This window comes from Myxine glutinosa, chromosome 9 (genome assembly GCF_964187855.1).
Source record: "Myxine glutinosa chromosome 9, kmMyxGlut1.1, whole genome shotgun sequence".
NCBI lineage: Eukaryota > Metazoa > Chordata > Myxini > Myxiniformes > Myxinidae > Myxine > Myxine glutinosa.
In genome coordinates, this window is record NC_136269.1 from 102662292 (window position 1) to 102689791 (window position 27500).

The following is a 27500-nucleotide window of genomic DNA, read 5'->3' on the forward strand; positions in this document are numbered from 1 at the left end:
ACAAACCATTGCAATACACCCCGAACGTCTAGCGCCGCCACAAACTACACCATGGAATTGCAGCTGGCGCGGTTTTTTTAAACCATTGATATTAAAATAAAACGTAGCCTAAAACCACCGGGATTTTATGCTGATTCCGAATCTGTGTCCAAAACTTTTCTCCGATGTGTAGTTCTTGAGTTTTAAGCGGACATCCAGACAAACACACACAGACAGACACTCCTCCTTTATATATATATATATATATATATATATATATATATATATATATATATATATATATATATATATATATATATATATATATATATATATATATATATATATATATATATATATATATATATATATACACACAAAGAATTAAGTTAAGCACCCCCCCCCCCCCGTTTTTTTACAACCTCGCACATTACATGTTTGTTGTCGTCAAAACAGTGTAATATACCCATGATATTGCTATATTTTCTGGAGAAGTGATATTATGGTCACATAAAAACATAACAATCATGCCGTTTTCAATATTTTATTCTGAATAATTTAAGGTGAAATTTTTTGGGAATTTTAGGCATATTTTCACCTCAATTTAAGTATGGAGCTATAGGTCCATCACGGACAGTGTGGATGACGTTTATGTTTTCTAACGTACAGTCATTGTTCTGAGAAGACCTCTAGCGATCTTTGCGTCAATAACGTGTGTAGGACCCACGTGATCGGATCACTGACTCAACCAATCACTTTTTTTCACTTTGATCACTCAATTTCATCAATGGATAATTGCTAATGTCATACCAATCATTATTTGATCTCACATACCTTAGAATATATGCCAATGTATACATATACACAAAGAATATATATTAGGGGGTGCTTACCTTAATTCGTTGTGTAGGGGTGCTTAACTTAATTCTTTGTGTATATATATATATATATATATATATATATATATATATATATATATATATATATAGAGATATATATGTATATATATATATATATATATATATATATATATATATATATATATATATATATATATATATATATATATATATATATATATATATATATATATATATATATATATATATATATATATATATATATATTGTTGCGGGTCTCTCGAAGCCCGTTGACGTACAGAGGGGGGGGGGTTAAACCCCTTTTCCCTGTCGGGTCTTCGTGTCCACAAGGCCGAGTCGCCACTCCTGTAGCGAGCGTGGGAAAGGGTATCGGGTCGACTCCACATGTACCTTTGGTACCCACGCTGCCACAATAACTGGGACCAGACCTCGCACAAGCCACGCTGCTAATCGAATACGCCGAGCGGTTTGCGTATCACGTGACTCGTGCCGTTACTTCTATTGAACCCAATTGGAGCGGTTTTATTCGTGCGATGCTAAGCCAATGGTGAAATGACGGGGACAATCAAATGGAAGGAAGAACAGGTTTATTTACAATGTACAGGGCGAAGAGACACAGAGCAGGCTTAAACAGTCTTAACTTGTTGCCCAGACCAGGGCCCACTCACTCACGCAGGGAAAAGAAGGAAGGACAGTTCACGCTCCAAACGTACCTGGGCAAGATGCTGCACAGCAGAGGTGCGAGGCCACAAGGCTTATGGTCCATAAGTGTGACAAGGGGTGCAGCAAAATGACTGGCAGCAAGGTGCTGCACAGGTCAGCTGCACAGGTGTAGCAAGGACATGGCAGCAAGGTGGTCTTGGCAGCAAAGTGCTGCACCGTTCGGCTGTACAGGTGCGACCCGGCAGAACGGATGCTGCACAGTTCGGCCTCCAAAATGGTCCTGGGGCGGGGAGGGAAGACGAATCGCAACAAGCAAACGGAAAGGACACAGTGGCACATGAAAAACAAGGTGACCAGGCACCACCATGCCCTGTGCGGTGCGAGGGACGCGGTAGAGTGAGCAGAGCAAACTCGTCCCGATCCGTCCGTACCCCCCACCGTCGGCTACACTACCCTTGCCCCCCTTGTATTTACAATCCGTCTCTACGTCTTGTCTCCCATATTCCCCTCTATGCCAAATTCGTCCCCAACTCCCTCCCAGGAAGGAAGGGATGGAACACAACAATGTCTTACTTACATCGTCATGCGTCTTACACCTCAATCAGCTCACAGAGCCTCGGTGTGGAGCTCGTCCTCCTTGGTGATTGGCTGTGGATGGTGCGAAGGGATTTCTCATATCCTAACCACACTAATAGCATTACTCATTTAAGCTACCCTGGGTCATACCCTGCCAATCGGCCTCTTTAAACTAATGTGGTTCTAAGAACCCGAATTCCCATTGCCCACACTGTGGTGCCCTCCGAATTTGGGTCTCACCCCACGGATTTCAATCTGTGCCCTCACACAATTTTGGGGCTGGGTTTGTGTGGCACTACCAGCAGGTCTACCTACCTGCGCACCTCCGCCACTGAAGCCGCCTCCCGAGCTTGCTGCTCCTGCGACTACCTAACTGGGGAAGGCCCTCCCTGGCACTTGCCCCCTCTATGCCCACCTTGGCATCGGGGCAACCCGGGTCCTCTCTTGGGATCCTCGGTCCCCACTCACAACTACAACTAACCGGCTCCCAGAGCCTACCTGCGGCCTCACCTGGCCGACAAACTACCAGTGGCGGAGTGCCCAATAACCATACTCACCAATTAAGCCACACGCCCAGCCATTCCACAGTCTCATGCGCCCTACAAAGCACTTCTTTCCACTACCCGCACCACAGGTGTCAATATCCATACAATTTACCTATGCCCTCTACCTGTCTTTACACTACCGCCCCAGGCTTTCGTGAATGGGTTCCACTTCCCCCCATTCAATCCTTTGCACCATGCATTCCACACCTTTTATTCCACACCAATACTTTCACACACCATTACACAATTCCATCCACACTACTACACAACTCAGTTTATTCTCAACACAATTCCTCAAACACACAGCATCATCTATCTACCTAATTTCCCCTAAAACTCATGCTTCCCCGTCGTCCCTTTACACGATGCACACCCTTTATTAACATCCACCTAGACTCTCTTCGTCCCCTCTACAGTTCAGGTGTCACTACTTAAATCTCATGTCCCTACTGTCTTCTAAATCCCTGTCATTATCCTAGCCCTCCCTCGGCTAGCTTCGGTGCCCCATGGAGGCAACCATTGCTGGCCCTTCCATGTGCCTAACACTGCCACCCCCCTAAACTAATGCCCATGGGCCCCCCCCCCCCCCTGTGTGAGGAATGGTGGCACTACCATTCCCGCACGTGGGGTACACTACTCTCACCGGTCCTCTAAACTACGAGCCTCTCCATGTGGATGTACTTGGTCACAGCTCAGCCTCGAAGGGCCGAGCGATCCATGCGGGTGGATGGTCGCCTGTATGGATGTCCGTCCGGCATTTTCGATCCAAGGGGGGAGGAATGGATGGGCCCAGGTGCAGGGCTCCTTCCCTGCGCGGGGCCTCGCGGTCCCACGCACGGTGACCCAGCCGGCCCACGGTCGGAGCACCGCACCCGACAAGGTGCGTGGCTCCGAAACTGCAAACCTCCCCTCGGACCCGGCCGATCGGCCTTGCCACCATACAGCGCCATCCATACCGTGCGGTGGCCGGAGGCACGAATCGTGCACGCCGGTCCTTGTGAGACCGACGCCGCACTGATCCCCTCCGGTCCCTGCAGCACACAACTCACCGGGACTTGCGTACGCTACTCGTCCCGTTAAGCTCTACCACCCCGGTCGGTGTTGATGCATGAGCCGCGTCCTCACATCTCGCGACCCATTCCACACTCGCACACCCAGGCGCACACGCGCCCCTCACGCACTGTTACCACACACTCCGGTGCACACCACCCAGGCGCACACGCACCTTTCACACACTCCGTTGTGCACTCTTCTTTCACACACTCAGGTGTGCACTCCTCTTACACGCTCCGGTACACACTTCCCACACACACTCTGGTGTGCATTCTTTCTCGCACTCCGCTATCGCACACTCCGGTGCACACTCTTTTTCACACTCGGCCATCGCACACTCCGGTGCACACTCTTTTTCACACTCGGCCATCGCACACTCTGTTGCACACTCCTCCACACACTCCGGTGTGCACTCCTGCTCAGACTCCGTACCACTCTCTCGTTCCACGCGATCCGGTACGTACTCCCTCTCACACCGCACAATGGGCCCTACGCGAACGCCCGGTCTCGCCTTTCTCCCCAAGCTCGCCGAGCACCCATTTGCGCCATTTGCACTACTCACCGCGGGGCCCTCTTTCTCCGCCAGCACCTGCAAACTTTTTATTTTGTCAGCAAGCACGGCATCACGGTGCAAACACGAACTTTGCGCGGATTCCATCACCTCCTCCCGTGATTTACTCTCTTTCTCTTCTGTCTCTTTAGCCCCAATTATTTCTTCTTTTTCTACCACGACGATCGTCGGCACCCCTAAAATTTTCTTTTCCAACTCGACCTTCGCCGGCACCCCCAAAATTTTATTTTCCAATGCGACGATCGTCAGCTCCTCTACACCCCGCATCGCGATTCCCATAGCCCCGGCCAACTTGGCTGTCCTCCGCTCTAGCTCGCTCCCCACGCGTTCTCCGCACCGTGCCACCTCGTCGCGTACCACCGCGACCTTCCCGCTCAACCTGCGCCCAATCTCCTCCCCCTGCCTTTTTCATGTCCTTTTTCGACTCTGCCTTCATTATTTCCATTTCACCACCCATTTTGTTTTCTAACCCCTCCTTCATTTCTTTCATTTCCCTGGAGGATTTCTCCCCCTGGGCATCCATTCGATTAGCCAATCGCTCCCCCTTTTTGTTCATTTCACATTTCGACTCTGCTATGTACGCGCTGATTTGTGCCATAAGAAGGCCCATATCTATTGGCACTGCAGGCTCGGCTCCCGCCGCCACGTGCGACGCGCCGCCATTTTCTTCCTCTGCTGCCGCCCCTACTTCAACTTCCTCCTCTACCAACTATCCCTGCCGGTCCTGGACCATTAATTCTACCTCATCCTCCATTATTGCCACCGGCATTTGACCGTCTTGGCCCGCCATCGTACGAATATAAATTTGATTTTTAAAAGCTAAATTTCGTGCGCTCGTAATTTCGAGTGCGTGAAGCGCACTCTAGGTCCAATTTTCCCACTCCCAGACACCAATTTGTTGCGGATCTCTCGAAGCCCTTTGACGTACAGAGGGGGGGGGGGTAAAACCCCTTTCCCCCCTCGGGTCTTCGTGTCCACGAGGCCGAGTCGCCACTCCCGTAGCGAGCGTGGGAAAGGGTATCGGGTCGACTCCACACATACCTTTGGTACCCACGCTGTCACGAAGATGGGGACCGGACCTCACACAAGCCACGCCAATCGAATACGCCGAGCGGTTTGCGTATCACGTGACTCGTGCCGTTACTTCTATTGAACCCGATTCGAGCGGTTTTATTCGTGCGATGCTAAGCCAATGGTGAAATGACGGGGACGATCAAATGGAAGGAAGAACAGGTTGATTTACAATGTACAGGGCGAAGAGACACAGAGCAGGCTTAAACAGTCGTAACTTATTTCTCCCAGACAAGGGCCCACTCACTCACGCAGGGAAAAGAAGGAAGGACAGTTCACGCTCCAAACGCGCCTGGGCGCCGGTCGCTCCCAGACAGCTCGCCGGCCGTGGCCCTCCGATGTTCACGGCACGTGTGCTGGGAGCGCAGGCAAGGGGCTCGCGCGTCTGTGGCCCGGAATGGATCATCCTCATGAACGCGATTAATACAGGCAGAGTGCAGAGCACGGGGAGAGTTCGTGTACAGCGGGGCTATAACAAGCAATTCAATCCACTCGTGGCTATAATGTCTCTTTGATCTCCAACTCAACCACCACGCTCTCAAACCATGAACTCGGGCACAAACTAACTCTCAAGCTCTGTCTCGTTCTCTCACTCTCTCACCTCTCTCTCGGGGGCTCGGGGCAGGGTCTTTTATGGCCCCTCCCCAGCCCTACCTGAATGTTCCAAGCCCCTCCTCTCGCTGCCATTGTGAGCCACTCCCCTTGGGCTCCGATTGCGTGCTCGCAGCTTACTGGCCACTCCCCCCTGCAGCTCCTCCCTTCGCCTTTGCCAGACTTGTTCCAGGCCGAGCACATGGCATTTCAGCTCAAAGAACACCTAACTCACTGGCCTGCTCAATGCAAACTAACACAGGAAAGGAGACTACGCTTACATTTAATAAGAAATAACTGAACTAAAGCGAGGCTACATGTTGTGGTGCGACTACCTACGAGGGGGGGGGGGGGGGGGGTCATTCTTTATTCACAAAACTTTAACTATATATACATATATATATATGTATATATATATATATATATATATATATATATATATATATATATATATATATATATATATATTGTTGCAGACGCGGTTTTAGATGTTATTTTACCGAGCGGTTGGTATTACCGCGTCCGAACAGTTACTCCCCGATTAGAACCCGATTCCACCCGACGTTGACCAGATCGCACCGCAGATATTCAATCGGGAAACCTCTAAAGCGACCGAAAGAGAATGAAAAGAGAAGAAGACAGAGTACGGAGGAAGAACAGATTTATTATACACACACAAGCAATGGATGGAAGAAGCAGTCACACAGCGAATCGTTAACTTACACTATTCATTTTACTTAACCCCAAGACAACGAGTAGGACAGACGACGTTCACACTTACTCGGGGAATATTGCAGGCAGGTAGGGCTTGAGGTGGATTGCTGGAGAGGGAGGCGGGGTCGGAGGCAGCAGCTCTCAATTCCTCGCGGTTTTTGGCGGGAAAACCCTCCGTCGCGTATCCGCTGCTGTAGACGTCACGCGCTGGTTCGGCACACCTGCTCCTCTTCTTCTGGTGGAGCCGTCTCCCTCCTTTCAGCGCGTCTCTCCAAAGCTGGTTTCCTTGCCGAGTACCTCTCCTCTTTGGCTTGGAGCATTTCGCATCTCACCGCTCCTCTTGGTGCCGCCTCTTCGCTCATCTCCCAGGTCATCTGGTAAAGCAGTCCCTTACAGTCGCTTTTATAACTCGGGGCGGAATCAAGCCGCCGGCTGCGAGGGCACGCCTACCGGTTCGCTCACCGCGGTGCTGATTGGCCATGCGACCCTCTGGCTCACTCCTCCCCTCTATGACGAGGTGGAGACACGCCTTTCTTCTCCGAGATTAGCACATGGGCAATGGCGGCTTGCGGGATTGAACACAACTCGCACCCTTTTGAAAGGAACTTTGGAGAGCGGAGATGTTTGGGGAAATTGCAAGGGCCTACGCTTATTTTGTTTGATACAATGCAAAGTCAATCTAGTGGGAAACACATATTTAGCCTACATGGAATAAGGAAATACACTATTTAAAAAGATATATCGTGACCTGCGTGTAAGTTTCATGGAATTAACTAGGAGGACGGCTGCGACCATTATTTACATTATGAGGGTGTTACACATAACAAAACCATACTTTTCATATTCGTTACACTTTCTTCAAAATTGTTACACTTCTCAAAAACCGTTACACTTCTCAAATTCGTTACCCACTTCTCAAAACCGTTACAATATATATATATATATATATATATATATATATATATATATATATATATATATATATATATATATATATATATATATATATGTATGTGTATATATAGATGTATATATATATATATTGTCCTGTGATTCCCCTCGGTGAAGACCGGGAAGTCACGAATAGCCAAAGTGAGCGTTAATGGAGGCGTTCAATTCAAATAGCGGACTTTACTTGATATATGCGCGGGGGCAGAAAGAGAAGAAGAAGAAGAAGAAGCTTTAACCTGAGCGATCCGCCGAGCAGTCTCCACCCTGCAAAAATAACTCACACGAAAACCCGAATTTAAAATGTACAGGGAAAAATAATAAAAGGATTTATTTACGGAATCCGATAACAAGGAAACGCACCGGTTACTAAATATCATAAATGTAGCGCTCCCACACCTAGATGTATAACACAGACACAGGAGAATACTAGATGGTATTCATAGAATACTTACCCTGCGCAGTCAACTTGGTGTGAGCCAACTCTTCTATTTTTGAACGTTTCTTCTTTTTTTGATCCAATATGGCTGCCAGACCACATGAGCGATGACATCATAAATGTATATTCTCTAAATAATTGTTGCATAGATCATGCTGAATAAATTTCAAACTGATCAGATTAAGCGTTGTCCCTGTCGAATTATGACATCATAATTATGGCACCAATGACGTCATCGTTAACACCGATTCCCAATATGGAGTTATTTACAATGAGCCACGTTTCAATTTTTAAAATGCTGACATGGCACACACTTTACTTTACTGCAATGCAGACACAAATGTTATATTTTCGTCAAAAATCGTCAGAATTTCGCCAAATCTGTTTTGGTCATGTGTTAATATACCTCAGCGATTGACAAATCTGAAATCAGAATTTTATTTGAGGTCAAAATGACCCCGTGAGATCTCTCCGTACTTTGCCTGCTCGTCTTGTGCAGTGTGATAATTAATTCCATGCCCACTCTTGAAGACTCTTCTTCTTCACGCAATAACAACTTCTAGCTTCCAGACTGTACATCCAATCATCTTGAAATTTTCCACACTTGTTACACTTCATTACCTATATTACAATATAAAGTTTCATGTCGATAAATGAAGCGGTTCAAGAGATATACATTTTTTAATATTTTCATTTAATTATTTATATCTGCCAAACCACAACACCTATCGCAAATTCGAAAAGGTAATTTTAGTAGAATGATATGCTGAACACATCTGTGAAGTTTCCCCTCAATAGGATCAAAAATGAGGGAGGAGCTAGGTTTTAAAGGTTTATGCTTAGACGTCATAACTCCGAAACCATGTGACGCATGACGTCATGCTTGCTGACGTTTTTGTCCATCATGGGTATGCGATTCTGCCTGCATAGTTTGGCCTCAATTTGTTCAGTCGTTTTGGAGAAAATTGGATTTTAGTGGTTTTTCAGGCTTTTCACTCAAAACAATATGGCGGCCGAACCACGTGACCTACAACGTCATTATCATTTTATTTCTTCATCAATTTATACCGAGAAGATGCTCAAGAAATTTCATTCTGATCGGATAAAGTTTTTTACTTGTCGAATTATGACGTCATAATGGCGGCACCTATGACGTCGTCATTCACATGTTATTCTGCATGGAGAGTTCTTTGCAATGAGACCTGTCTCAATTATTTCTGTACAGTGGTTTTTGAGATATAGAGGTGCATTTTTTTTGGTTTTTCCAAGATGGCGCCCGTACCACGTGAACTGTGACGTTATAATATTCACTAAAATATTCTACAGGAGGAGTCCCTCCTATGGTGAAAATTTCATGTCAATCGGACCAACGGTTGCCGAGAAAATGAATTTTGAAAATGCTGACATGGCACACACTTTACTTTACTGAAACTAGGGCATGCCCGTACTATATATAAGCTAGGACGTGCCCGTACGTGGGTGCCCGTTCCTTGCCAAAAAAAAAAAAAAAAAAAAATTTGTGTAGGGGTGTGTGTGTGTAAACATCCTAGGGCGTGCCCGTACGTGGGTGCAAAAAAACATGCGTGCAAACAACAACAACAAAAAAAAACTTTGAAACCACGTGGCAGTAACGACCACAGAACCCCCCCCCCCCCCCCCCTCTATTTACATGCAATGGTTTGGTCCAAAGCGAACGGCTTGCAGTGTTTGGTAAAGAAATCGCCATAGCTCGGTAACTACTTGTCCGATTAATATGAAACCTTGAAAAGGCACATCCTCGGGTCCCCAGCAATATACCTGGCAAGTTTAAAGTATATCGGACCGGTAGTTGTCGAGAAACAGCGGTCACAGACAAACATACACACATACACACATACACACATACAAACACACAGAGATTAATGGAATTATAGATAGATGCAGACACGCACGTACGTATGTATGTACCCGAATGCTTAACCCTGCCTTTCGCGTCGAGCGCAGGGTAAAAACCAGCGTAAAGGTGGTACAATCGTGAGAGCAAAAAGGATAAACTCACCTCCACAATAAACCCACCTCCTATTTATTTCTCCTCCCAGAGAGGATGCTGGGAAAGAGAAATTACCAAAAAAAGGAACAACAAGTGTAAAACAAAGGTGGTAATGAAGCCAGCAAAGACTCCCCACTGAGGACACTCATTTTATGCAAAGCAGTGATTAGTACAAAAACAATGGTCAGGTAACGTTTGCAGAGAAATCCTGCTGAGGTGTAATGCTGAGAATAATGTGCACACTGTAATACCCGACAATAGGGGGAGGGGAGTGGTAAAGTGAGTGAAGACCTTCCTGCTGACATTAGTGATTGAGTGGATTGAGTTCAGGGGACTTGCTCGATACAAATATCATGTGACGTATTCATTTTTATTATTTTATTATTATATACTAAGTCGAGGCTCGTGTAAGAGCCAACACATAGAACGTATAACAAAGGGAGTGGGAGACAGGAGGGGAGATTGGGGGGAGAGTAGAAACAACAGTAGAGAACAGGGACATCGGGAGATCTGTGGAAGCGGAGGGCTGGGGCAGGGTACATGCTATAAACAAATATGAACACTATTTGGGGTGTATTAACAGGGGTAGAAGATATATATATATATACACACACACACAAAAGAACCAAAACAACTGGAGTCTTTTTGGAACCAATAAATGATTTCTTTGTAACACTGTGCATCAAGGTGGGATCTTAAAACCTCATATATATATATATATATATATTGTTGTGGATATGAGAATGTTGTTTTTTTATTGTGTTTTTTTATTGTACAGTAAATTGTTGTAAAATATCGCCCGTCCTCCCTCCGTTTGTGGTTGTATAAAGGTCAAAGGGCGTTCCCGTAGTTAGTCCATAAAACATACATGCAGGACACGATATATCTTTGTTGACAGTTATATCCTTATTATGTGTTATATCTTATTATGTGACAGTTATATCCTCTTTTCTACCCCCGGTAATTCACCCAGAGTCCTTGCAGTGTTCATATGTTTTAATCCTCTCCCATCTCCCCCCAAGTCCTCCCGATGTCGCTGCTCTCAAATGTTGTATTTGTGTCCTCCCCTTCTTCCCCCTCTCTTTTGTGTCCTCCCCCCTCTCTCCCCATCTTGTCTGCCGCTCCCCTTGTTTTTTGTGTTTTGTGTGTCGGTTTGTCTTTTTGTGTGATTAATGTTTGCTCTTTCTTGCTCTTTCACGAGCCTCGATCTTGTATACAAAAAAAAAAAAAAAAAAAAAAAAAAAAAAAAAAAAAAAAAAAAAAAAAAAATGTGTATTAGTGTAAGGCTGTGTCTTCCATTAATTGAAATACTCCATTGCACCAAGTGAAATAGATAGATCCCCTTTCATTCCCCATTCCCACTCCCAAAACTTCTACTGCCAACTACAATTGCCGCCATTAAGCATGTGCTCAGCTCGGGAAGAAGGGCGTGCCCGCCCATCGTCATCAAGGCGGAGCCAGAGGGCCGTGCGACAATCAGGGCCAAGGCGAGCTGACCGATGGCGTGTCCTGGACACTAGTGGCTTGATCGCCTGAGGCGCTATAAAAGCGCGCGCGCAAGAGCCGAGTGTGTGGTTGGACTAAGCAAGAGAGGGAGTGGAGAGTGGAGTTGAGTTGAGGAGAGTTGAGTAAGGGATCCCTGAAAGAGCAGCTTCAGCCACAGCAGTTTCAGCCACCGCAGCTTCAGCCACAGCAGTTTCAGCCACCGCAGCTTCAGCCCCAGCAGCTTCGGGGCCTTGACGGCAGTTTCGAGCGAGGCCGCGAAGGAACGGCGGCTGCTAAATGAGCCGATCGAGAGAGGGCGGCGGCTGCTCATCCCCGACCCGACCGTGCTGCGGTTCCAGCTGGACCTTCCCCCCCCCCCCCTCAAGCCATCCACCTCCTGCCATTCCTGTCATCATTCCCTGCATGAGTCTGTCTTTTGTTTGTTCTGTCCTGGGTTTAATTAAGACTGTAGGTAAGCTAGCGTTGCACTGTGTCTCTGAGTTCTTCTGTATATTATTTTATTATCTTTCCTTCTCCTTGGTTTTTTTGGTCTTGTAAATAGTAAATAAATTATATTTGTATTCCTTACCCTTTGTCTTTCTTCTTCTTCACATCCTTCGCTTTAGTCTTTTCCCATTGAATATCTGTGGCGCGATTCGGCCAACGTTCGGGAATCGCGTTAGTCGGGGTAACTGTTAGGGCCGCGGTGCCATCCGCTCGGCAAAACAACATCTTATCCGCGGTCCGTAACAGTAAAACCTCATATATATATATATATATATATAATCAACGAACATAAACAGCGTGACGAGCGCTGTCCCGATCTCCTGTGGACCGAAGTCCTAGACCAAAGCGTCACCTCCGACCCAAAGGGTCTTCTGGAGGCCTCAGCCCGGCCACTCTGTCAACAGACAGAGATTTATTCATTGGTCCCCATTGGCTAAACATCAAGCAGAGCCGCCAATCCAGATTTCGGGCTTATTGACCCTCGCCAGGACGGCATACTGCAAAAAATGTAACCAATGAGGACCAAAATCGTCTATTAAGATGATCAAGGCACCTCCTAGCTTTAATGGTGAGCACCAGCCACGAATTATGTCTCACACGGTAAATACCGCATAACCCGCAAGGAACCAACAGCCTGTCTGCCACACAGACCATCGTTCCCACCAGTGCAAACCAAAACCAGGGGGTGCGGTGCGATCGGCGGGGATAATAATCAACGAACATAACAGCGTGACGAGCGCTGTCCCGATCTCCTGTGGACCGAAGTCCTAGACCAAAGCGTCACCTCCGACCCAAAGGGTCATAATTCGTGGCTGGTGCTCACCATTGTGTATATATATATAAATATATAAATATATAAATATATATATATATATGTAAACGAATTAATAAAATTTGAAACACATAGTGTAACTAATGGAGAAATAACACATCAAAATGTATGTCTGGGGTCTGAAATTATCCCAATTGTTGGGATGAGGGTTAAGCCCTATCTAATCCCTGCAACAATACTTTTCTCTGACCATTTCCTGATGAAATTTCAATCTCTGCCTTCCTCTGGCCGGCTCCACTACATGACTTTCCATTCAAGTAGCCTTGCCTCATTCATTTAATTCGTGCATACCAAAATAAGAACGTGTTCATAAATGCTACTACTAATGTTGCACTGTTGGGTCAATGGGTTAATTGCATTGAAGGCACCTACAGGCATCCACATCATTGATTGTTTGAGGAATGTGGTACTAAATCTTGATTTCTTCCAATTTCACTTTCTCTGACTTTTTTTTCCAGATCTTTTTAAGCCAGGATGATTTACGGCTTTCTCTAAAGGCAATGTGGGAGAGTCTAGGAAACAAGAAGCAGGCGGCTCCACAAGCAGGGATAAAACTGAACAGTTGCAGAAGAAAGTTGCTTTTCCTTCCTCAGCTGAACCATCTTTGGCATCATCTTCTTCACAACATGTTAATTTCATGCTGGAGTGCGAACTTCCAAGCCTACAGCTGGCACTTCTCCAGGCTAGTGTTAACATAATTTATTGGATTCTCGAGATGCTAGTATTTTGCTTTTAAGTGTTCATTCAGGAACTCTTGTCTTGGAAGGGTATGTGTGTTTATTTTCTTTTATTATTCTTCTTCATCGGTGATTTGTGGTGTTTTTTGGTTAATGTAAAAAAAATCTGAACTAATTGGGCATAATACCATCCTTTCACAAATTTCTGTGTTGATTATAGGTATCCTATTTTAGTCCACATCTGGCCTGTTTTTCAGGTTGCAGAAGCAGAGAGATCACGTGATGAAGAGTACCGTCTTGGGGAGGTGTATCTCTCCGGAATGAGTGCTAGCATTAAGATGGACACCAATGACAAGATTCAGGCCTGCGTTACACTAAAGTCCTTCACCCTTGAAGATCAAAGACCTGAAATTACTCGAATTTCATCACGGTATGAGCATAGCTTGCACGTTTTGAAGTCAGCTGGGGATAAATTTTGGTTCTAGGACATAGCTCCACCATGAGCCTCGACTATGTATACAATTTTTTTTTACTCCTCCCCCCTCGATACAAATATCCCATTCATCAAGTTACTAACCCCCCAACCCCCTTCTACCCTCCTCCTACCCTCCACCCCTTCCTTCCCTCCTCCCTCCCCCACTCTTGCTCTTACCTCTTTGTACCCCAATAGCGTTAATGGAGCTTGAACAGAGACCCCTTCCCTGCACACCCCCACCTATAAATAAACCTCCCCTGTGCTATACAATTTTATATTTAAAATGATATACATTATTTCAGACAGCTTATCTGTTAAAAAATCATTTTAAGTGCAATTAGTCCAATATAAATGACTTCAAAACTCTGGTATAGAGCCAAGCAAAGCAAACAGGAAAGAATCATAACCTTCTTATTTAAATGGGAAATATAATGATTGTGGACAATATCAAAAAAGTCCAATCGAAGAAATAACCAAGACGAGCATAAATAAAGCACACAGATTAAGAGGTTTAAATATATTTAATGCACGTCAAGTAAGCAATAGAAAAATAAGCCCTCCTGATCTCATGGGAGGCACCCTGATACGAAATCTAAAAATCTAAGACCGGGCAATCCTGTGGACCATCGAGTAGAAGGGCTGTATCTGGTTTCAGAGCAATCGGTTGGTAAATAAGGGACGAATAGGGATCCAAAGTTTTAGGGGTAACCCCCCTGGGAGCCCGCATCATCCAAAATCGAAACCTCAAAATTGAAAAATCTAAGAGAGAGTGATCCTTTGGTCTATCGAGTAGAAGGGCTGTATCTGGTTTCAGAGCAATCGGTTGGTAAATAAGGGACGAATAGGGATCCAAAGTTTTAGGGGTTAATCCCCCTGGGAGCCCGCATGATCCAAAATCGAAACCTCAAAATTGAAAAATCAAAGACAGAGTGATCCTGTGGTCTATCGAGTAGAAGGGCTGTATCTGGTTTCAGAGCAATCGGTTGGTAAATAAGGGACGATTAGTGATCCGTAGTTATAATAGACATCTTCAATCAATGACATTCAGAAGATGCAGCTGGGGTTTTTTTAATTGAAAAAACTGTGGGGCATTTAAAGATCATATAAAAATACGATTTTTTAGGTTTAAAGAGCCAGAATCAAAATCGGTAGCTGAAGCAATTGTGAAAGCCGTTGAAACTTTAACAAGAGCCTGAGGGAATTTAATATTCTTAAATTCTATATGGGAGTAAAATTATGTTTGACAAAAGAAGGCAATGAAATAAACGAGTTGAAAGAAGAATCATCTTGTATTAGAACAGCAAACCCTCATTTCATTTCTTAATTTCAAGGTATCCAAGATCGTGATGTTTATGATAAACATCAGAGGTATGAAATCGACATTGATGATAACACAGAAGGAAGTGGATTTAACATGGGGAAAATAATTTTCTTCGATATCTACATGTTGAAATTGAACCTTCTTAAACCTTAAAGAATGACCGCACTGTGGTCATAACCTGCAACACAAAATATATATTTTTTCACCTCCTCTGTCCACTCAACCCCTTCATCCTTGCTGTTGAAGGTATATAACTAATACTGAGCGTCTTCATGGTTTGGTTATGAAAAATTGGAAACTTCACTTTCAGCCCCACGATTTCTCTGAGAGTACTGTATTTTTTCCTCGCCACTCTTAAACTGACTTCCAAATGCTAACAATCGATATACTGTTGAAATTTTAGGAGTAAAATCGCTTTCCTCTCCCATTTCCAAAAATTGTAACGTTGAAGAGCTACGTTTCAAGTGGTGTATAAATGCAATACAGTACCACACGCTACAATTTTCCCCAATTTCCTTGACGTCGTTTTTATTATGCTTTCAATAATCGACCCCCAACAAGAATCAAAGCGCTTGGATTTTCCAGAAGATTGTTGATTTGTGTCGCGTGGAGTTTGTATTTTTCCAGTTTAATAATGCATTGTGCCATGTGCTATCAGTGGGGAAGGAGACCACGAAGGTGAGTTTGGGGAGAGGGGGAGAGAAGCACTCTGCTGATTATACACTGCCTGGGATTGTTGCGTAAGATTTACATTGGCTTTGTTTGGGTCGAGTGTTTATTGGATGTGGAGGGGCTGTCTTCAAGTGTTACGTAATATCTTCGGGGGTGTGAAACCAGACCGAGCTGAAAAAAAACAAAAAAAAAACATTTGTGTTGCAAGTTGTGACCATGGTGCGGTCATTCTTGTTTCTATACAAAATTAATGCTCATGGTAAAGCAAGACTACAAAAATAGTGGGTTATCAGATGGACAGTGGAGAAATGGGGTGCGAGTGGACATAGACGAACAGATGAACACGGTCTGAGAATGGTGGTAGTTGGTGGGGTTAAAGAGTAATCATGTATGGGGATAGAATACAACATGAGGTGGTCTTGGGCTGCCATCTTGAACCATTTTAGGAAAGAGATGATTGAAACGACTGGAAGACAAATTAAATGAGTAAAAGGGAAGACTTGTTTTTTTTAATTTATGTAATTATCAATTTAATTTGTGCTTCTATTCTTTTTAATATCAAGATTCATTCTACTGTTTCCGTTATTGGCATAAAGGAGTCCTTCAGTTTGGGTGTTTTCTTTCCTTTTCTTTTCTTTTTCTTCAGAGTGGTGACATTAGAGTCTACCCAGGAGAATGGAGTTGCTGCGGATATTTGCTGGACTCGTGAAAGTGACGGAGATATTTTGGAATCTACGTTTCAGCGCATCTATGTCTGCGTCAGCCTGGACTTTCTAATTTCTGTTTCGCACTTTTTCCTTGATGACCCTGCTGCTGATGTTTCATCTGACGAGAGCCTGAAGGAATTTGAACCAGAAAAACAGCACCACATTGTGCAGAAAAATCTGAAAGCTGAAGGTTAATTGTTCACGTATACCTGAACAAATTGCCATTGGGTCAAATGCTTTTCATTTCAGCAAAAAATTATTTTATCTTTGTTGTTTGGTTCCCATTGTACAAAAGATAGTCAACAAATGCTCAATATGGAAATTGTTATATGTTCAATGTTCCAAGTAAATAAATGAAATTTCCATTTTTTGCACACATTCTGGCAATACATGCAACAGCTTTATAACGGCTTTCATTTTCAGGTTGCATGTTCATGTTTACCGCTTAACTTGCATAAGAGCACCAACAAAAATGGGTTTCCCGATTCTCATTCCCATCTGAGCACTTGGCTCACGATGCTGTGATCGCAGGTTTAAATCTCATATACAGTGGTCGCCATTTAATAAACCACCTTGGGACCAGGGCTATCTGGTCTTATTAACCGATTATTTTATAAACTGAGGAAAGCAGGTTTGGCAACATACATGCATATATATATACTGTATATATAATTATATATATATATATATATATATATATATATATATATATATATATATATACATGTATATATATATATATATATATATATATATATATATATATATATATATATATATATATATATATATATATATATATATATATATATATATATATATACACACACACACACACACACACACACACACACACACACACACACACACAGTATATATATATATTGTTGCGGTTTTGAGTTTGTAAAATAAAGGTTAATTTCCCCCTCATAGTTTAGTCACACTACAACACGTAGCCTCGCGATAGTTCAGTTATGTCTTAGTAAATGTAAGCATAGTCCTTTTCCTGTGTTAGTTTTGCGTTGAGTAGAATAATGAGAGTTAGGTCCTTTCATTGCTTATGCCGCCTCGATACTGTGGTTTTTGGCCCAAATTAACATGAGGCAGGCCTGACAAGTCGAGGCAAGACCGAAGGAAGGCGGAGGAGAAGCCGACGGTAAGAGCGAGCCGCCAATCAGGGCTCGAAGGGAGTGGCTTAGCACTGCGTCAAAAGGCGTGGTTAGAACATTCGAGCGGGCTAAGGGGGTTGGCAATATAACCCGTTGCGCGAAGCCCCCGATCTCAGTTATGAGAAGGAATATGTTTCTTCTCATAATATGTCAACATAATACTATGTTGATATCCTTTTTCTCATAATGCATTTGTAATCCCTGTAAAAGTACACCAACGATGGCTTCACTGTCCTACTTACGATATGTGTTTAAGCTCTTCTATTAGCTGTTAAAAAATGAAAAGACTTTTGTTCTACATTACACAACCTTGAATAATGCTCTTTACTCTTTATGGAATCTTTGCATTACTCTTTATGGAATTATATCCTAGACAAGAGGTATATGCCCGTGTTTAGTTAGATATGTAACCTTGGTTAGAATGCCAGCACAGGTTTGGCAACGTTAAATATCCCAATTATCCCATGGTGTCATTCCCGAAGAGGAGAGTCGAGTTCCAGTCAGCACCCGAAACAAATTCCAAAATCCTGCTCCCTTCAGTCAAGTATTATTATTATTCTGTAATCGAATGCCTTTGTTTCCATGACCCACTGGCAGTTATATTTTGCAGGAACCAAAAGCTCACCTGGAACTCAGTCCATCACAGTGATTGTGCATGTGAAAAGCCCAGAGCTCGTTTTTGTGGCCGATATGTCAAGAGCAGATGCCCCAGCTATTGTGGCCACCATGGAGTGCCACGGCACCCTGCGCAGCATGCCAGAAGAATTTAGTTCTTTTCTTGTGATCCGTGGCCTTCGACTGACTGCAATGGCTTTTCTCGAGGAATGTCGTGAGGACAATACAGCCACTGTGAGCTCGATTTTTGTTGCATTAATTTGTTAAAACATTGTTCTCTTAATTTTTGGTTGATGGAAATATGCTTTGTCATGCTTGGGTCTGGAATGTGGTCATATGTGACCCCGTGTTAACAGTTTTTATGCATGTAAATACATGATTGATATATTTTGAGTGCAAAACATTAATTTTTCTCGAAATTAACAATTATATATATATATATATATATACATATATATATAGATATATATATATATATATATATATATATATATATACAGTGGTACCTCGGCTTACGAGTGCCCCAACGTACGAGTTTTTCGGGATACGAGCCGTCGCTCGGGCGGTTTATTGCTTTGGGATACGAGCCGAGATCCGATGTACGAGCTCAAAAAATTTATTTTTTTGAATTTTCCGGTTGTGGCTTCCGGTTCCGGTCACGCGGTTATCTTGCCGTGAAAGCATCTCTGCTTGGATATAAAACACGCAATCGTCGAAATACATGAGCGAGGAATCTCCTTGCTCCAGCCGGTGACGTCATCGGCGGGGATCCCCGCCTCCAGAGTGGCTGGTCACGTGACCGCCAAAGCGTGTCACGCGTGCTGGTATAATGAGCTACACCTGTGGATCACGTGACCACGGAAGCACGCCTCGCTTGAGAGGCATGGCTTTCGGTTTGCGTTTTGCTTTATAAGGCGCGATAAATGGGCTTTTGAGTGTTAGCGGTTCATGGCGTTGACGGTTCATGGCGGTTCATGGCGGTTGACGGTTCATGACGGTTCATGACGGTTCATGGCGTTGACGGTCAAAAACCCATTACATCAATTTTACCAGGCACTGTACAGTAAGTACAGTGGACACCAAATGCACGGTGGAAGGCTAGAAGTAGAAGATCGTCCAAGACAAGTGAGAATAAGCCATACTTTGGAGGAGATGACGTCATTCGCTGGTCCGATAACCAAAGATGTGGTATAAAAAACCAGGTGAGCTAACAATGCAGCAATGAAGGAATTCGGCCAAGGCACCGGCACACAACGACCTACCTACATCGAAAGACTCAATGCCAATGGTGACAGAAGCCAAGACGGCCGGCTTAAACACCGCCGAAAGACCACGGTGTACCAACTTACGATGCAGAACATCTTGCACTTAATATGATGACAACAGGTGCCATCCTCTGACGTACCATTACAGGTACAGGTACAGTACACGTGAGCACAGAGCAAAAGTTCACTGAAACCGAGATTAAGAAAAAAGAAAAAACACCTCGTGGTCCGTGCTCGATATCCGAGTTTCAATCTTTTCAAACACATGATGCTCTCGGTCACGGTATCTCCTGCGAGCTGCTTCTCCTTCAACCACACAAACAACAACTTCTCCATATCTTCATGGATAGAGGTCCGGAGCTTTGAAATAATCGTAACGCCCTTGGCTGGCGTTATAGCCTTTATGGACTCCTTCTGCTTCAAAATCGTACATATCGTAGAAGGAGTACGATCGTACTGCCTCGCCAAGTCGACAACACGCACACCTCACCTGGCATGCTCTTCTCCTCTGCTTAATAAAACCAGTTTATTTCTTTACATTCTCTTGTATTATGTACAGTATATACGAGGTCGTGCTTGTTTATACATTATTTGTTATTTATAAAGTACATTTTTGTTATTTAAAAGCACCTAACAAAAAAAATTGGTGTTTTTTTTTTGAGGCTGGAACGGATTAATAGCATTTCAATGCATTTGAATGGGAAAATTTGCTTTGACTTACGAGCGATTTGGCTTACGAGCTCCGTCACGGAACGGATTAAACTCGTAAGCCGAGGTACCACTGTATATATATATATAAATAAATATATATATATATATATATATATATATATATATATATATATAGATATATATAGATATATATAGATATATATAGATATATATAGATATATATAGATATATATAGATATATATAGATATATATAGATATATATATAGATATATATATAGATATATATATATAGATATATATATAGATATATATATAGATATATATATAGATATATATATAGATATATATATAGATATATATATAGATATATATATAGATATATATATAGATATATATATAGATATATATATAGATATATATATAGATATATATATAGATATATATATATAGATATATATATATAGATATATATATATAGATATATATATATAGATATATATATATAGATATATATATAGATATATATATAGGTATATATATAGGTATATATATAGATATATATATAGATATATATATAGATATATATATATCTATATAGATATAGATATAGATATAGATATAGATATATATATAGATATATATATACACACACACACTGTATCTATTTGTAATACAAGCCTGGTGTTGGCTTAGCGGTTAGGGCGCTGGCTTAGGAACCTGGGTTTGAATCCCGGTCGATCGCTGAATTAACACCAGGGGCGTTGACTCAGCCTGTCGTCCTTCCGAGTTCGGCAAATTGAGTACCAGTTCACTGGTAATTCCCTGTGTGTTTCAAGAGGTGACTAACAGGGTTGGCGGCAGGAAGAGCATCCAGCCATAGAACGTTGCTTCCAAAAAAAAAGGGGGCCAAGGTGCCCGAAAAAGGCCAACCCCTGCTCTGTGGTGAAAAATGGCCTCTAAAGGTGGTTCTATATATTTGTAATACAGTCGGACCCCGCTATTCGCTGGGGATACTTTCCTGGAAAATCCGTGAATAGCAGGGCATTGTTTCAATGGAAAAGGGGGGGATAGGTTTCAGAGTTGCGAAAATCCGCAAATGGAGAGGACCAAACCACGAACAGCGAGGCAAAATCCGCGAATGGTGATACAAATCCTGAGATTGTCGATGAAAGTCCCGGAAATGGCAAGACAAAACCCACGAAGGTCGATGGAAATCCCACGAAGGTCGATGGAAATCCCGCGAAGGTCGATGGAAATCCCACGAAGGTCGATGGAAATCCCGCGAAGGTCGATGGAAATCCCGCGAAGGTCGATGGAAATCCCGCGAAGGTCGATGGAAATCCCGCGAAGGTCGATGGAAATCCCGCGAAGGTCGATGGAAATCCCGCGAAGGTCGATGGAAATCCCGCGAAGGTCGATGGAAATCCCGCGAAGGTCGATGGAAATCCCGCGAAGGTCGATGGAAATCCCGCGAAGGTCGATGGAAATCCCGCGAAGGTCGATGGAAATCCCGCGAAGGTCGATGGAAATCCTGCGAAGGTCGATGGAAATCCCGCGAAGGTCGATGGAAATCCCGCGAAGGTCGATGGAAATCCCGCGAAGGTCGATGGAAATCCCGCGAAGGTCGATGGAAATCCCGCGAAGGTCGATGGAAATCCCGCGAAGGTCGATGGAAATCCCGCGAAGGTCGATGGAAATCCCGCGAAGGTCGATGGAAATCCCACGAAGGTCGATGGAAATCCCGCGAAGGTCGATGGAAATCCCGCGAAGGTCGATGGAAATCCCGCGAAGGTCGATGGAAATCCCGCGAAGGTCGATGGAAATCCCGCGAAGGTCGATGGAAATCCCGCGAAGGTCGATGGAAATCCCGCGAAGGTCGATGGAAATCCCGCGAAGGTCGATGGAAATCCCGCGAAGGTCGATGGAAATCCCGCGAAGGTCGATGGAAATCCCGCGAAGGTCGATGGAAATCCCGCGAAGGTCGATGGAAATCCCGCGAAGGTCGATGGAAATCCCGCGAAGGTCGATGGAAATCCCGCGAAGGTCGATGGAAATCCCGCGAAGGTCGATGGAAGTCCCGCGAAGGTCGATGGAAGTCCCGCGAAGGTCGATGGAAGTCCCGCGAAGGTCGAGGGAAATCCCGCGAAGGTCGAGGGAAATCCCGCGAAGGTCGATGGAAATCCCGCGAAGGTCGATGGAAATCCCGCGAAGGTCGATGGAAATCCCGCGAAGGTCGATGGAAATCCCGCAAAGGTCGATGGAAATCCCGCGAAGGTCGAGGGAAATCCCGCGAATGTATGCCGCGGCATTGTTTCAATGAGGAAAAGGGGGATACGTTCTAGGTTCCCGGCAGTTCCTGATTTATAGAGTAAAATTTTTAAAGTTTAAAATATTTTTGACCGCAAATGCACATGATTAGTTTCACAAAAAATGCTCAAAAAAACAAAAAAAAACAACACCAGATACCATTTCAAATTTATTGAAGGAATGCGCTTCCAGTTTTTTAAAGTGCTTAACCATTACATACCATGAAAGTAAAAAAAAAAAACACAACACGGTAATGTACAGTTTAAAATTTTTATTTTATAAGCACATGCAACTTTCAAATGATGATGGTGATGGTGATGAATTAAAATCACATGAATTCCTTGAACTCTGAGGATGGCCCATGCAGCAACTCACCCAGGAACTGGACTATGAGGTTAGACATTGGCACCTCTTCCTCATCACTGCCCGCCTCCTCCTCCTCAGAAACCGATATAATGGCCTCCAACTCCTCCTTGGTGAGGTTGTCGCTATGTGAAGCAATGCAATCCTCCAACTCCTCAGGCTCAATGTCAACTCAATGTCATCAAATCCTTCCCCTCCCAACTGCCATGCCAATCCGATAATCACATGCCTCTCGTCAGTGTTATCAGAAAAGCCAGTAAAGTTTCTGACTGCCTGTGGCCACAGGTTGTGCCAGCACGCATTGATGGTGGAGGCTCTCACCTCATCCAGCGACTCCTTGATGGCGCCGATGCAGTGGGCAATGTTTAAATCCTACCAACACTGCCTGATGGTGAGCCCTGGGTTGGACTCCATTGCATCCAAAATGTGGCGAAAGGTGCAACGGGGGTGTAATATGTTTTAAACGTTGAATCACACCTTTGTTGAGTTGCTGGATGAGGGAGGTGGTGTTGGGCAGCAGTAAGATCACCTCGACATTCGGGTGAGCAACGTCCAGGTTCGCAGGTGGCCAGGAGCGTTGTCCAGGAGCAAGAGAACCTTGAACGCAAGGTTTTTGTCCACCATGCACCTCTCCACCTGAGGGACGAAGCAATTATGGAACCAGCCCAGGAAGATTGCTGCAGTCAACCAGGCTTTCCTGTTGGCCCTCCAAAACACGGGCAGAGTTTGCTTGTTCTTGCCCTTGAGAGCATGCGGGTTCAAGGAATGGTACAACATCATGGGTTTCAGCATGAGGTCCTCTTTTGAGTTTGCACAGAGGAGAAGAGTTACCCAGTCCTTGGCAGCCTTGAATCCTGATGCTGTCTCCTCGCGCTTCGAGATGAAAGTTCTCTTGGGCATATTTTTCCAGAAGAGGCCATTCTCGTCAGCATTGAACACCTGCTCTGGGTGGTATCCCTTCTCTTTGATCAGCCTCACAAGTTGAGCAGGGAACGCTTTTGCTGCCTCGTGGTCCGTGGAGGCACGCTCCCCTGAGAGCTTCACATTTTTGAGACAGTACCGCTCCTTGAAACGATGGAACCATCCCCTGCTTGCAGTGAATGAAGTCACAATGCTTCTACCATCATCGCTCGGCGCATCACTCGTGCTAGCACCACCTGTGCCACTGTGCCAGACAGATGATCGTATATTTGTTTGGCCTTTTTGTGAATGAGAGGTCCACTCAAAGGCATACCTTTCTGCACGTTGTCCTCGATCCATATGCTGAGAGCCTTCTCGTCCTTTCTTTGTGGACATCCCGGACATGGGTGACCACCTTAATACTGGATACAGCGCTCACTGAAATACTGTTATGAATCGCCTTCTCGTTCTTCCGTATGTAGCGAACGGTGGATTAGTTGACGCCATAATGCCTGCTCGCAGAGGCCGCACTCTATCCTCTCGAAAGCCGGTTGAGCAGCTCCACTTTCTGGCTAAGGCTCATGACTTTCTTCTGCCTCTTGGTAGTCGACGCATCTCCGGCACTGCTCTTGCGCTTGGGAGCCATTATTGAATGATGAGTTGAGCAAGTCAAAATGACAGTTCAAAGCAACAGGACGAAAACAATGATCGAGATCGAGGACAGTCTGTATATGAAGGATTGAGAACATTGTGGGTATTGAGCCCATCTGCTAATTTCAATACGTAATACATTTAATGAAGCATTTGCATTCTATAATTCACGGGGTTGACATGTTTTCGTAGCTGGTGGAACATCCCCCGAAGTGTTGTCATTGTGTAACATCTCTGATGATGCTTTACCGTAAATGGCAAACTGTAATTGATTTAATGAAGCATTTGCATTCTATAATTCACGGAGTTGACTTGTTTACAAATCTGGTGAGCTATCCCACGAAGCCCTCGATTACCTATAGTCCAGCTAAAATTTGTGGCCGCAAAAGCCATGAAAACGCATGTCACACAGCAGGTCATGCTTGCGGCTCATAGGAGATGGTTTTTTGGCGTATGTCCAGCTATTTTTTGCATGGCTGGCAAAAGATGGGTTTTATAAAGGTGTCAAGCTAGCGGCTCATTCAATTTTTGTTTGTGCCCTTGAAAAAACGTGAATTGCGGAACATGGCTGTGAATAGGGAGGAAAAAACCGCGAATTCACGGAACATGGCTGCGAATGGCGGGGGCGGGGGGGCTATTTCACGCAACACAGCCGCAGAAAGAAAAAAACCTGCAAATTATTGGGACATTTTTCCGCGAATAGAGAAACATGTCGCACTTTATCAAATGTGAATGCGCAGATTCCGTGAATACGCAGATTCCGCGAATAGAGGAACCGCGAATACGCAGATTCCGCGAATAGAGGAACCGTGAATAGCGGGGTCCAACTGTATGCTTGTTTGTCCCTTTGTGTATAATGCTCTCTTCCACCCATTGGTTGTTATCTGACCTGACTCCACCCACAATTGTCCACTGAAAAATAGTATGGCCGCCATGTTGGTGCTATGCGAAGCCAAAAACCTCTTCGAAGCTGTCATATTCACAATCACCATGCCCGCCCGACAAGTTTTCTCTTCAACGTAAAACAACTAAAGTGACTGTTAAAAGGATCATCAAATATTGAAAGCTTGGAGCCTTTGGCCATTTCAGGCCTTGGAAAGGTCACAGTAAGTATAGGCCTCATGCTTCAGTCGTTGGGCTTCAAGTTTATCCGCCAGTGCAATTGGAATCTATCCGAGCGATATAACCACTATGTATTATATCGGCACATAAGCAATGGCCATATTTCTGCTTCAAGCCCGGGTTATTTTTTTTATTTTTGGGAGTGATCGAGCCATCGTTCTGTTTACGACTATTTTCTCTTAAACGACTCAACCAGGGACCATAAAACCAATGTCAAAGGTCTTTGTCCGAGGAGTTCTAGAAATCTCGCGAGATTGTGAAATAAAACATCTGTCATTATTTATTTTTAACAATGTGTATAAAGAAAGTCACCGATTTACGTCGTGGATGCTTTCTTAAAAACGGCGACGTTGTTATACAATAATGTTATTCGGATACGATTTTCCCCATACACAAAATTGTTGTAATGGGGGAATGCATCGCCAGGGAAATTTTTTGGTTAATTTGGTCGCCAGGGAAATTACCTATGTACATATTAGAGACAAAAATAAACAAATCAATACAGATCACGATTGAAGTCATGTATGTACATAAATAGACAATTTAATGGTACGGTTGAGAGTGAAGGGTCTACAGAAGGGGAAGGCAGGCGCTACCTGCTAAGCGCCATGCCGGTACCTGGCACACAAATGGTGGTTTGAGCGGTCATGGCACCTGATGCGGGGTGCTCTCCATGTGGATGTTAATCATCCCAAAGCCAATCTGACCTTTACTTTAACGGACAATTAATAACTAAAGCCGTTTGTGATCATGACAACTTAAATCACTCAGAGACTTCGTGATTTTATGTACGTAATTAAAAAGTAAACGGGAGGGAGAACAAAGGACGCCAAAGCATTTACTGTATTTACATAATTTATATACATTTATATACAAGCTATTTATATCATTTATAAGCAAGCAATTTATACATTATTTATATGCAAGCTGCTTATATAATTTGTATACAAGCTATTTATGTAATTTATATACAAGCTATATATATCATTTATATACAAGCTATTTATATCATTTATATACAAGCTTGCTTATATAAATGCAAACAACAAACAACAACCCCCGCTTATGTATATATGTAATTATGTATATATGTAATGTATAAATTGCTTGCTTTGAGCCCTGGTGTTGGGCTAGCGTCGAGGGTGCCAGCTTAGGATCCAAGGATCCTGGGTTCGAATCCCGATCGATCGCTGAATTAACGCCAGGGGGGTTGACTCAGCCTGTCATCCTTCCGAGGTCGGCAAATTGAGTACCAGTTCACTGGTAATTCCCCGTGTGTCGTAAAAAGGCGACAAACAGGGTTGGCGGCAGGAAGGGCATCCGGCCGTAAAACATTGCTTCAAAAAGGGGACCAAAAAAACAACAACAACCACGGTCCCCGAAAAAGGCCAACCCCCGCTTTGCAGGGAAAAATGGCCTCTAAACGGTGGGTTCACAAAGACGCACCCTGGGTATGGGATGAACAGAATTACACTGTAGTGTACTGAAAATTTTTGAACGACGTTATATCGGACTGGCGTGACTTAAATCGACGACACTCCTGTAATGTATTAACGACTTTCTATCCGCACGACGCAAATAGACTCGACGTAAATCAGTGACTTACTCATGCAACAGGAAGAAGATAATTGTTTTATGGTCATTTATTTGCACAATTAGGCAGCTCATGGTCACTTGAGAGTTACATTTGCATGGGACT

General features: G+C 44.0%; 1 protein-coding gene across 1 annotated transcript in view; it reads left to right on the top strand.

The window, feature by feature from the left end:
• The window catches only part of LOC137435727 (intermembrane lipid transfer protein VPS13C), a 124935-nt gene that overhangs the window by 18654 nt on the left and 78781 nt on the right, over positions 1-27500 (top strand). The window contains exons 4-7 of the mRNA XM_078785117.1: positions 13382-13566; positions 13819-13991; positions 16676-16926; positions 18516-18754. Coding sequence (XP_078641243.1) covers positions 13382-13566; positions 13819-13991; positions 16676-16926; positions 18516-18754 — 848 coding nt within the window. The remainder of the gene's footprint in view (positions 1-13381; positions 13567-13818; positions 13992-16675; positions 16927-18515; positions 18755-27500) is intronic.